The sequence below is a fragment of the Glandiceps talaboti genome, chromosome 5 (genome assembly GCF_964340395.1).
Source record: "Glandiceps talaboti chromosome 5, keGlaTala1.1, whole genome shotgun sequence".
In the NCBI taxonomy this organism is placed as follows: Eukaryota; Metazoa; Hemichordata; class Enteropneusta; family Spengelidae; genus Glandiceps; species Glandiceps talaboti.
The window spans coordinates 19,676,739-19,689,316 of record NC_135553.1 but is presented as its reverse complement, the minus strand read 5'-3'; the positions used below and the strand labels follow the sequence as shown (position 1 = coordinate 19,689,316).

The following is a 12,578-nucleotide window of genomic DNA, read 5'->3' as shown; positions in this document are numbered from 1 at the left end:
CTTTTCCATGTGGGCTTAAATCATAGACCCTCCACCGAATACAATAGTGTCTGTAGTCGACTAGTCTCTAGCAGCTGTACATGTTGTAGTATACGCCGTTTTAGAGTACAGTACAAGAAAATGCGGAGAACGGAAAAGACACCATAAAAGAGAACTTTGCTGTAATTCTTATAATGGGCCTAGACACTGGAATGAAAATTACAAGATCGGGCAATGTAGTAGTACTGCCAGTGCAGTGTTTACTGCACAACCCACTGCAATGACTGCAATCCGAGTTGGAGTACTAGCGCCCTCAGGATTCAAAATAAAATCAGTCAATCTGAGCCTCGTTTTCACTCACTATCTTTAGTCAAAATGGCGTCCACCGACGAAGGTAGGCTGCAGAAAATGGAAGTAGATTACAGTGATACTGTAGCGAAAAGAATACCAGAATGTGAGAAGTTAGCAAAGGTAAGGAAAGACTGTATACGAAACGATCAATCATGTTATTTTGAATGTACATTTGGGTGTATTAAATCCACTTTCTGAGCATTTAGCGACATTAATCATACTGCAAGTCATGTCACATGTTCGTGTGTACAGTGTAGTAGTAGTAGTATTTCCCTGTCCGTAGATCTTTACCAAATTACGGTACACATCATGAACGGCTTTGTTTTCTTTCGCAGTTGTAATTTAGGGTAGTGATTAGGATGAGAATTTATTTGAAAAATATCAACGTACAAATGTATTGCGACGAACCAATAAGCCAACAATATAAACAAAATAACCATATGATATATAAACTCGGATCCGATCTACATATTCTTAGACTTAGATTTACAGAAAGAAAAAATATATATATTATCCGGGAATGAATGTGCATGGACTCAGGGTACTTAGTTACGAATGAAAATGTATATTCACAGAGCCGAAAAATAAAATAAAAATATCCCTAACGATGGTGACGAGACGTCAGCAAAAATTTTGTACTCTGTCAGTGTCAGTGCAAGCATGGAGGTACATTGTACATGTATAATATATAAGGGGAGATCTTATACATTGTACCTCCATGGTGCAAGTAGATATTTTCATTTTATAAAATGAGTATCACTGCATGTATACATACAATTAATGATTACTTTGTTATTTCAGGATGGGAAGCTGACTGAAGCCCTAGAAAGTTTGATGTCGCTTGAAAAGCAAACCAGAACAGTAAGTTTGTTTTATGGTTTGGTTTCCTTGTTTTTTCAGTTCATCTACTCCCTCTTCAAGTCACCTCTTCCACCTGGGTGACCCCCAACCCACCTCTGCCTCTAAAAGTTGCTATACAACAAGTCAACCGAAATACTCAGGGCTTTTCAACACCCATACACACACTGTTTGTAGCCTGAGTTCAGAACTGAACCACAGCAAGGAAATGTTTGTGTTGTCTTACAAGAATGTAAGAAAAAAAAACTTAAAAAAATGTCTACACTGTCTTCACTCTAGTGTACATGATTTGTAACAATGTATACCAAAAAGTTGTTTCAGAAGCACTCATATTTGCAGAAGTAGATCATGTCAGCCATGTGTGCACCCTTTCCAAATCACACAGTACTACCAGAGCCTAGTGATACCATGATGTAGATCATGTGTCTCTGTGAGTAATGTGTGCACCCTTTTCAAATCACAAAGTACTACCACTGGTAGATCCCTGTGATAGATCATGTGAGTAATGTGTGCACCCTTTCAAATCGCACAGTACTACAAGTGGTAGATCCTAATGATAGATCATGTGAGTAATGTGTGCACCCATTTCTAATCACACAGTATTACAACTGGTAGATCCCAGTGACAGATCATGTGAGTAACGTGTGCTCCCTTTTCAAATCACACAGTACTACCACTGGTAGATCCCAGTGACAGATCATGTGAGTAACGTGTGCTCCCTTTTCAAATCACACAGTACTACCACTGGTACTGTCCTCTGCCCAGATTGCATATCAATAATCCAATTAATTGTTACACATCTCCATTATCACATCACCCAAAACCTGGCCCAGTTATTAAATGCTTGTAATTTTAGTAAGCTTGTTTTGATCTGAATCAGGGTGAACACTTATGCGAGTTTTTTTTACCATTTACTGCAGGCAGCTGATGCTCATTCCACTGGCAAGATTCTTGTTGCTATTGTCAAACTGTGCTATGAGCAGAAAGACTGGAATGCTCTCAATGAGCATTTAATGTTGCTGACGAAAAAGAGAAGTCAACTCAAGCTGGTAAGTCTGGATAGGAGTAGTTTTATATACGTCACTTTGTCGTCAATAAATTCCTTTGATTTCAAAAGTGTACCTACCTATATTAGTTGTACATGTATATATACAGATAAGTTTACTCATTTGCATAATCTGTAAATTATTCATTGGACAATGTATATAATGTGTGGATTAGGAAAAAAATAGTATTGTTCTATGTTTTATTATTCCTTTCCTAATTGTAGAGTAGGTAAGATCCTCCTCTGTAGTGGAAAATATCCTTGGCCTAGGGAGTCTTTTCTATGGCGTCTTAAGGGTGAAGTCAACGTTGTCTCACAATTTTCGCTGATTTTACAATTAAAGCTATCGTTCTGCATATACAGCAGTTCATGCATGTTGTCAAGAAAAACCTTGCCCTATAGATGCAGGTAATGTTTTATTTATTTTTGGTCATCATACCCTTAGCATCTTGCATAGGAAAACTAATACAAAATTGTCACTCTTAATCACATTAATATAATTTCTCTAATTTTTTGTTCACTTTTTTAGGCCGTGCAGAAAATGGTTCAGCAAGCCTTTGAATATGTGGATGAAACCCCAGACATGGAGACCAAACTAAAAGTAATCGACACTTTGCGAACTATTACAGCAGGCAAGGTAGGTTGTGGATAGTGGATATAATGTTGTCTTATATTTGAAGTCTTTCTCTGATTGCTATTGTAAAGTATGCGCTTATATTTATAAAGGCTGTAATGGATTATATGCTCTCCAGGGAGTTGAGGAAGTATAAATGGCCCTTGTGTTGCCATTGCCAGGGGGTAATAATTGTGAGTGTCTTGAACTCTCTGGAGAAAAGGTGCATTATAAATCCACATCCATAGTCACTGATAGTGTTTTCTTAACTTGATACATTAACTTATTCTCTGTTTTCCACCATGCCTTCTGATACCTAGATCTATGTTGAAATTGAGAGAGCTCGACTAACCATGAAACTAGCCAAAATCAAAGAAGACCAGGGAGAGATCGGAGACGCTGCTAAGATTTTACATGAATTGCAGGTTAGTACTTGTATTTATAAGATTTGGTTCTAAAGGTATTTTTAGTAACATGAGGTATTCTCATAAGAAAAAAAGAGTTAAGAGTTTAACCCCCTGACCACCTGTATGGAATTACTAAAATGAAAAGATGTTATGAGTACTACAATTTGAACCAATACACACAACATAATTTGACAAGCTGAGAGTTTTTGATTGCAAACTGTCAGTCTTGTTCACTCCATGATAGGTGGTGCTGTTTATGAAAAGATGTTATTTTATACATCTGACCGTCACTCCAACTACCCATAGACGTTGCTTCAGAATTTTATGTCTTATAATACAAGTATGTGTATATATAATCTTCTCTATCTGTTCAGTGTATGTATGATCATACTTCTAGTCTCTCCATCGTATCTCCAATCCTATCCATTTGTAAAGTCAACTTTTATGTAAACACTGTAACTACCGCCACTGTGCCCTCTAAGTCAATTTGATGCACCACTGATGCAAACAATTTCTAGTGACACACCAAAATTTGGTGTTCCCCTATCTCTTACTATGTGTTGACTCACAAGAAATTCCAGTTTTTCTCATGTTGACTGACAACAACAAAATTTGGCTATCATTAGAGGGCACACCCCGTCTCCCTCCCCATTGAGTATCATGTATGCATGTCTTCTGCTGACCCACATCTTTGTATTTCCCAGATCATCATGAAATTCTAGGTGTCTGCATTGGATCTCAACAATTTCAGAATTTACTACGTCACTAATTGTAAGTGGTAAAATAAAATAAAGTAGAGTTGTAGTTCTGATTTTGTTTGCATATATTGGATTTCAGGTAGAAACATTTGGTTCAATGGAGAAAAAAGAGAAAGTGGAGTTTATTCTGGAACAGATGAGACTGTGTATGGCAAACAAAGACTACATCCGAACACAGATTATTAGCAAGAAAATAAGTACCAGATTCTTTGAATCATCAGATGAAAATGTACAGGTAATGTAAAGAAAATTATGTACTTTCACTTATATGATGTTACATTTACTCTTTTGGGAGTTTTTTCGTGGTGAAAATAGAAGTTAGTTTAAAATTAACAATTCAGTTCTCAAGTCCCATTTTTGTCCTGACATGAAATGCCTTTTTGTAGCACTAAAACATAAGTAATGAAGTGAGAATGAATGTTTGTGACGGACTCTCAGGTCATACTTAGTAATGAAAATTTCTACTCACAGAGTAAAAGAATTTCTTGGAAGCGAGTCCCAAATAAGTAAGGAAATTGTGTGCTACAGTATCATTGACCATTTCCAGATCTCATAAATAGCATATACTGACCAAATATGTTACAACTGCTGACGTCGATGCATTGATAAATGGAACCTGTGGCAAATAGGGAAAATAAACAACTGAATGGGATTAATAACACTTGGCACAGCATGTTGGAAGTACAGAGACTTGTATTACATTTCATGATTTGATAAGAACAGTTGTATGGCCTCTTTATATAATAATAATAATAGTTCATGGTTCACAAACATATTTGAAGTTCCCCTGGCATTTCATACACACTTAAAGATGCCATAAAACTGTTCTCATCAAACCAAATGTAATACAAGTCTCTACCTTTCCAACACACTGTGCCAAGTGTTATAAATCCAATTCATTTACATACTACTAATATTGTACTAGCTATATACATATTTATAAGCATGTGTCACCATGTGTAGGAGGGACCCCGTAAGCTGTACTACCTAGGTCTGCAAAATCCATATCAGGGCCACAAAGGTTTTATCATATACCCCATGCAGTGGCACAGAAACATCATTTGAATTACATAATCACATAAATTGGCAGTGAAGTATGATTTTATTCGCAAAAATAGTGAAGAGATTAACAAAACCAAATCACTGAGTGAACAGATATTTATGAGTATGCATGCCAATTGAAATATTTGGGCAAAGTGAGCAGGGCTGTGATGCGGAAAATTATTGCCCGGGCGGGTTTGATGCACATGCTCTCCATTGAATTACATTGGAATTGATACAGGGTATATGATGATATATATTATTATTAATATTTACAGATGTCTGAAAGTCAAAATGTAAATAACACGGCAGTATAAAATGTAGATGTTGCTACATATTTCTTGTAAATGTAGCAGACCATATGGAAATGTTGATGGATTGACTTTTGTTTTTTTTGTTAGCAGGAAAAGTCATGATCACTTAATTTTAAAAAAGAGCTTTAATTTGATATTATTCTGTGACTTGATTACTTGCAGGAACTGAAACTGAAAAATTACAAGTTAATGATAGAACTAGATCAACACGAGGGGTCTTACCTGCAGATCTGTAAACACTACAGGGCCGTGTATGATACACCGATAATCAAAGAAAACAAAGAGAAATGGCAGGAGGTAAGACTATTTGTGTTTTATGTGTATTCAACAGTTTAGGAAATATCTGTGTCAATATAGGTGCTGAGAATATTTACCTCTTTGCAATTTGTATTGCCGTTGATGTCATAAAGTGTGTGTTGGTTATGGTCAACACTAAAGTTTGCATTTCTATGTGCTTGGATTTTTAAGAAATGTCGACAATTATACTTTGATCTTAATCATTTTGCTAGTGATATAAACTAAGGTGTTTTCCTTAGTATGTGATGACTGGTAAATGTACAAGATTACTAATTTCTAAAAAGTCAAAATTGTTATCGTCTGTGTCTTCATATACACTCATAAAGTGGCCATATGGATGATGATTGAGTATTTATTTTGGATTTATAAAACAATTTTATCGTGGCTTCCTACTTGAAAAATTAACATGAAACAACATATGCCAAGTCCATGTTTGTAACTCTAAATGGCAAAAGACTGATAAGTGTGTAAAATGTTTGTTGTTGTACAAACAGTAACAGACTTTTTTTTACACATTTTTGAGCTTTTTGCAATGTATTGAGTTACAAACGTGGACTTAGTCGATGTTGTTTCACATTGATTTTTCAAGTAGGAATCACATTATAAAATTGTTTTATATGAATTAAAAATCCAAAATAAATACCCCAACCTTCATCCATATGTCCACTTTATAAGTGGACCATTGTTAAACAAACACAACAGTGCATTACCAAGTCAAAACTTCATGTAAATACACAATTGTGCATGACCAAACCTGGACTTTAATTTGCCTTCGAGCTAACTTGTAATACCGAATCTGTGTTGATGTTTATCTATACAGGCATTGAAGTGTGTGATCCTGTACATATTGTTGTCACCCTACGACAATGAGCAGTCTGATCTGATGCATAGAATAGCTGAAGATAAGAAATTGGAAGAAATACCAATCTACAGGTGAGGAGAAAGTAATTAGATTGAAAGAGTCACTGTTATGGGCACTCTATTCTGCTCTATAGTATATATATGGAGTGCGCACAAATAATGACAAACTTTTTGGTTTACTCATACATGTCCCATTCTCGCAAACCAGAGCTGTTATTTCTTCTGCAACACTGCGAAATAACGAGACTCTGGGCGATGCAGTGCGTCTTAGACTGTGCCATAAAAGAGGCTGTTGTGTATGACGACATGTCCACACATCACACCACCCTGGAAAACAATTGGCCCAGCTAATATAGTGAATAATTGTTCTTTGGTACACAACCAAGTTACTTTTGTTCATATCTATGTTTGAAGACGTGACTGTTGCCTTCCTCAGGACACACTAACGATGATTATTGTTCACCACTAAATGGCAGTGTGGTGAATAACCTGGTAACTGAGAATGGGCCCAGCTTTCTAAAACTGCTACATGTAGTAATAATTGTATCAACATAAAATATACACTCTAAACACCTGTCTCCTTCATTTTTGTGTTGTTCACAAAATGGGCTCTAGTACACAACATACGTATTGGACCGAATGATCTTCAGTCTTCCACAAAGGCAGCTGTGAATATAAAATATATACAAGTTCATTTTGCAAGAATCTAAGTTCGCATGTACCTAATGGTGACAAAACTAATGTGTGTATTAAACCCTGTTGACACGGTCGTAAAGACTATACAATTAATCGACTGACTATAAAGCCTTGTTTTATTTTTTCTCAACTATCATGATAAACATGTCATATACATGAAACATTGAAAATGCAAGGTGAAGTTTGGACCACAGGCCAATCATGTTCGAGTGTGAATACTGTACATATTAAGTAAATATGTGACACAGCTTTTCAAACTGTTATTTCATGACACATTTGATATACCCTACACACTGTGATTGTTGCAAGTACATTATGATTCTGTTGTGTCTTCAAATCGAGGTCATTTGGTTTCACCAAAATATTTGTAGCTGAATGATAACCTTTTCATGTATGAGTCATCTCACAATGTATGTTGGTGAGTTGATGCTGGGTAGCACTCGTAGATGTACTGTAGTGCCTGATAGTCACATAAACATATGCTGGCCCACAGGAATTCATCAAACATATCCACACAAAAAACCTGTCCTATTCATTTAAAGCATTATTCTGGACATCAACATTCTAATGACGTCTAGCCTGTAAGGTACACTGTGACAGGGCGCCCTCGGTCAACCCCTCTCACAATGAGAGGAAGCCGATGAGGGCAGAACGACTCGACCTATCGTTAATACAGTCTACATGAGGTCTTGTTCATATTGTTAAGGTGTATTTAATATTCTGTTTGGCCTACTCAAGACTTGTGAAATAAGCTGAGTAGAGACTTTGGATCTTGATTCCTGCATCACAATTAAGGTCGAGCCTTTTTAATAGATTAAAAAATGTAATGCCAATCTGTAATAGTACATACACATCATCCCCCCCCCCCCCCAACAATACTGATATACTGATGAGAAATAGACGAAAATTTGATATCTACCTTCAGATCTGTAATTTTTGGTATGTGTGAAGAAAATAAATTTATAAGTAACAATGTTGTTTTTGTTTCAGAAATATCTTGAAATGTTTTACAACATCTGAATTGATGAGATGGCAGCAAGTGTGTGCAATTTATGAGAGAGAACTAAAGACTGGCAGTACAGCAAACCCAGCCACAGATGTCTTTCCTGACGATGACAATGGAAAGAAACGATGGGATGACTTTAGGATACGAGTAGTTGAACATGTAAGTGTATATTATATCACACACAAGCCAGGTTCAAGTAAAAATTTGGAATAAATACTCTGGTCGTTCTATGTCATGACAACGCATGTCTATGTCATGACAACGTGTGTGTACATCACTGGTTCTGCTGTGTTTGAGATAGGAGTCAAAACATTCAAAATTGCCCATTACTTTCATAGATTTTTCTTTGATACTACTGGCACTGGTATAATTATGTTGTTCTCCAGTATTTTTCTTCATTCAGCCGGAAAATACTCATGACCTAAGGGTTGTCACTACTAGTCACTAGACGAGTAGTGACAAAGTCCCCTTAGGTCACGAGTATTTTCCTTGGCTGAACGAAGAAAAATATTGGGTAATAACATCTAATTATAGAGCCCTTCAGTTCTAATTACTTGTGCTTCCCTTTGAAAACAGAAAAAAAAAAGTTACAGCAAAAACTGTTAACTAGAAGACTATTATAACATACACTTTTATAATCAAAGTTTATCATTTTGTAAGTTTATGTTGCTGTTTTACTTATTAGATAACAAAACTTTTATTGCTGAAGACAGCATAATTGTTATTTAAGGGAGTCTAAAAAGTTCAGATTACTGTCAACAAAACTCTCGTCAATCACAATCATGCTGTGTTCAGCTGTAAAAGTGTTGTTATCTTGTAAGTAAAACAAACTTACAAAATGATCAGATTTGATCATTAGATATATATTTGTAACCCCGGAGTTTAACTGAGTAGAAAGTTTGGCTTGAACTTTGAACTTAGTCAACACTACCCGAGCCGGGTTCAATTAGACTTACTTAAAAATGACTCACACACACAAACTATTTGGTAGATATCAATTCTCTTTTCGTACTTTAATTCCTATACAAACATTTGACAATTACTAAGGAGCTCCAAACTGACTGAGATAAAACAAAGCCGGCATTCACATTACACTTAGCTATCACACGGCAGTTCAGTAGATGATTCCAAACACAAGGCCGCGTTGATGGATGAGGCGATGACAGGTTTGTCCACTGGATTTTCCAGATGTCACTTGTCAGTCTCCATCAGTTGGTTTCCTCAAATGATTGTAACGTTAGCTGTCTCATTGTTCTCTCTCGAGTTCAACTTTCAAGGTCTGAAAGTTTAATCAATCGGAGCAAAGGACCAACCACGCTCTCTCCAATTAGCACAAGCTTAGACCACGATGTTCTGCTGCTAGCTCTCAAGTCAAAGTGAGGTAGCATAGAATTATAGTGCAATGTGATATTGGAAATCTGAATGGGATTCCTATCTGTGATGTCATACTTAATACATGGCGGGAAACTTTGTCACATGACAATATATATATTGTCATGTATTCAATCTTAATACAGGCAAATTTGCTGACAGCCATGAGTCTTCCCCTTGGCCTAGGCAAATTCCAATACAACATATGTGTTAGGATGATGACAGATAGGGGTTATCTTAAGGTCATCATTGCCTTGACTCATTAATTCATTACCAAAACTTTCACTCTCTGTGGTATATTCAGAACAAACTATTATCATGTGTTACATATATGTTATGTTGTCTTTTGCAAATACTTCTGTGAACTGTAACATGACATGTATATTTGCTATGTATCTTAGGTGACCATGTTCACTCATGTTAGTGTGTTCTGTACCAACAGAAAGCAAGAAATGTTATTGTAATTGTTCATATTTGTACAATGTTGCTTTATAAGTCATTATGTGTTTTACAGTATTATCAAAACTTACTCCAGATTTATTTATATGTCTTTTGAGGAAGGAAAGGGTAGAGCTAGTTACTTACAACCCCAAAATTATTTTCAAAAACACAGGAGAGAAATATTCTAATTGTTTTTGTCAAATCTTTTACAGAACATACGTGTAATGGCCAAGTATTACACAAGGATATCTACAAAAAGAATGGCAGAATTATTAGAGTTAACAGAAAGCGTAAGTATTCATCCCATACCCTCTAATCATACATGGTTCCGTTTATAGACTCCTGGAAAGTCCTTACATATCAAACCACTCTAGAATAATGACCGGCGATTCAATTTTCTCCTGGAAACTGGTAGGTCATGAAATGTGGAAATTTCCATTGCCTATCAGTATACTGTAAACCAAGGTATTTTCGCTACTAGAAAATTTTGTGATCTTTCAGTCTTCAGGTAGTTTCAAGACTAACTTTCGCATGTACAAGAAGCCATGTTTAGTCAATACTTTTTAGGGAAGTAAGCGAAAATAAATCTTCAGCGAAATTTCTAGGTTTACCGTGTTTTTATCCTGATAAGTAAAATGACAGTGTGTTGTTGAGTTGGACAACAAAATTTTCCTGAATAATGACAGTATTTGCCCATGAAAATTCTTTTATGAGTGACTTGAGTTTTATGCACCATGGCTGCCAACCTTATGTTGGGTTGGTCACATGACCACAGTAAGAGCATTGCTTTGATCTTGACACCTCCCAATGTGTATCAGGCCAACATTTTCATGAATACAGTCCCAAAAATGCAATTATTTTCAAAAAATGCAATGACAGATTTCTTTCTTATATATTCATAATACCGTAGTCCAACATGAGGAGATAAAAAATATGGTAATACTCTGTAAAATGGCAAGTTTCATGAGTGCATTATACTCTTGAACAATGTGAGCCTGTAACATGGTCAAAACCATCTAGCATAATGAGTGTCATCTTATATCGACCCTTATTGAAAGTTATTGATGGGGGCAATATGAAGCTATTACAAGGTTGCCACTGATTAGAAAACATACTTATACATTGTCGCTCATTAACAATACAGCCAACAGATGTGCACATTTTCTTTGTTTTCTGACCAATCAGAATTAACCTTATAAAGCACTTCACATCATCTGCTTTAATTTATATGCATATCTGGCCTTACAACAAAACCTGTAATGCACTCTAGCAGTCCTAGCATCAAAGTTTTGAGGCTTGATTTACACCAATATGTTGTATTTTACAGGAGACAGAGGAGTTCTTATCTAACTTGGTTGTCAACAAGACAGTGTATGCCAGAGTAGACAGACTTGAGGGCATTATTACCTTCTCACAACACAAGGACCCCAATGATATCCTCAACGACTGGTCTCAGAATTTGAACCAACTGATGCAGTTAGTGAACAAAACAACACATCTTATCAACAAAGAAGAGATGGTCCATCAATTTGTACAGTAATTTCCTTGTATACTAGTCTTTAGAATCGATTTCAAAATGAGGATTATACCAAAGGATTAGTGTATATGTTGTATTCCCAATGTTTTTGCCATGGTTTGGGACCCCACGAACAGGGAAGGGGGTTATCCAGTAAAGCTTGCATAGATTCCCATACCTCGTATTTTGTAAGGAAGTCTGCATAGTAAAAACCTTATGAACTTAAAGTAGATTGTCCACCTCATTCCAAATGTACAAATATTTCTCTTATTTCAGCCCTAAAGGATGATTTTACTGTTCACCATCCATTCCCGCACCCCAAAACATTTGGACAGTGTCGAACTACCTTCAGATGAATAAAAAGAGAAAAACTGTACTTGTGGCCCTTTTGGAAAAGTAAACACACCTATTTATTTTCAGTCATACTTTCATCACTAATATCAGTATACCCCAGTGAAACTTTTAAAAATGTAGGGAAAAAAATCAGTTGATTTTTTTGTACAAGTTTGTTCAAACTCATTGGGTCTATAATTTGTTCATAATCCTTACTTATGTCTTTTCATTACTATGGTTTTTATTTCTCCTTTTTTCATCAAAAGTTTGATACCATTAAGGCAAAAAGTTGTATGCAGACTTATATATATGAGTTTTTGAAAAGGAATTATGTAACCTTTCAAACATTGAAATAAAGAAGTTTGTGAGAATGTTTCAGAAAATGTGGAATGATTTATTGTATGATCAATTTCCCTTTTACAGTTGTTATTGGAGATATGACCTTTGATCTATATATACTGTGACCGTATTTATTTTGGCACATGAAACAAATAGTGGAATAGCGTTTTAGGGTAAGGTCCACTTTGTATTGGCAGAGAGTGCAAGAAGAAATTATACTATTTGTAAAGAACTCATCTAGCCAACCAGCATTGTGTATTCTGTGCAACCATAGACCCTAGCAACCATAGGGTTTATGATGCAACTATTGTTGATGTCTTTTAAATTTACATGCCTTTCACAGCTGAATAGA

At 35.8% G+C, this 12,578-nt stretch overlaps 1 protein-coding gene across 1 annotated transcript; it reads left to right on the top strand.

The window, feature by feature from the left end:
* Nucleotides 1–354: 354 nt before the first annotated feature.
* LOC144435176 (26S proteasome non-ATPase regulatory subunit 12-like) lies at nt 355–12,181 on the top strand. Its single transcript, XM_078123748.1, has 11 exons — nt 355–450; nt 1,132–1,191; nt 2,109–2,237; nt 2,763–2,870; nt 3,167–3,271; nt 4,091–4,246; nt 5,529–5,663; nt 6,484–6,596; nt 8,211–8,385; nt 10,251–10,328; nt 11,366–12,181. The coding sequence occupies exons 1-11, from the start codon at nt 355–357 to the stop codon at nt 11,576–11,578; spliced, it is 1,368 nt and encodes a 455-aa protein (XP_077979874.1). The 3' UTR covers nt 11,579–12,181.
* Nucleotides 12,182–12,578: the final 397 nt, after the last annotated feature.

Bases quoted from the DNA above. Each gene is read 5' to 3' on its own strand.
- LOC144435176 (XM_078123748.1), top strand. From the start codon at position 355: ATGGCGTCCACCGACGAAGGTAGGCTGCAGAAAATGGAAGTAGATTAC. The intron at 6,597-8,210 runs GTGAGGAGAAAG...TTTTTGTTTCAG, and splicing joins GAAGAAATACCAATCTACAG to AAATATCTTGAAATGTTTTA. The intron at 8,386-10,250 runs GTAAGTGTATAT...AATCTTTTACAG, and splicing joins GGATACGAGTAGTTGAACAT to AACATACGTGTAATGGCCAA.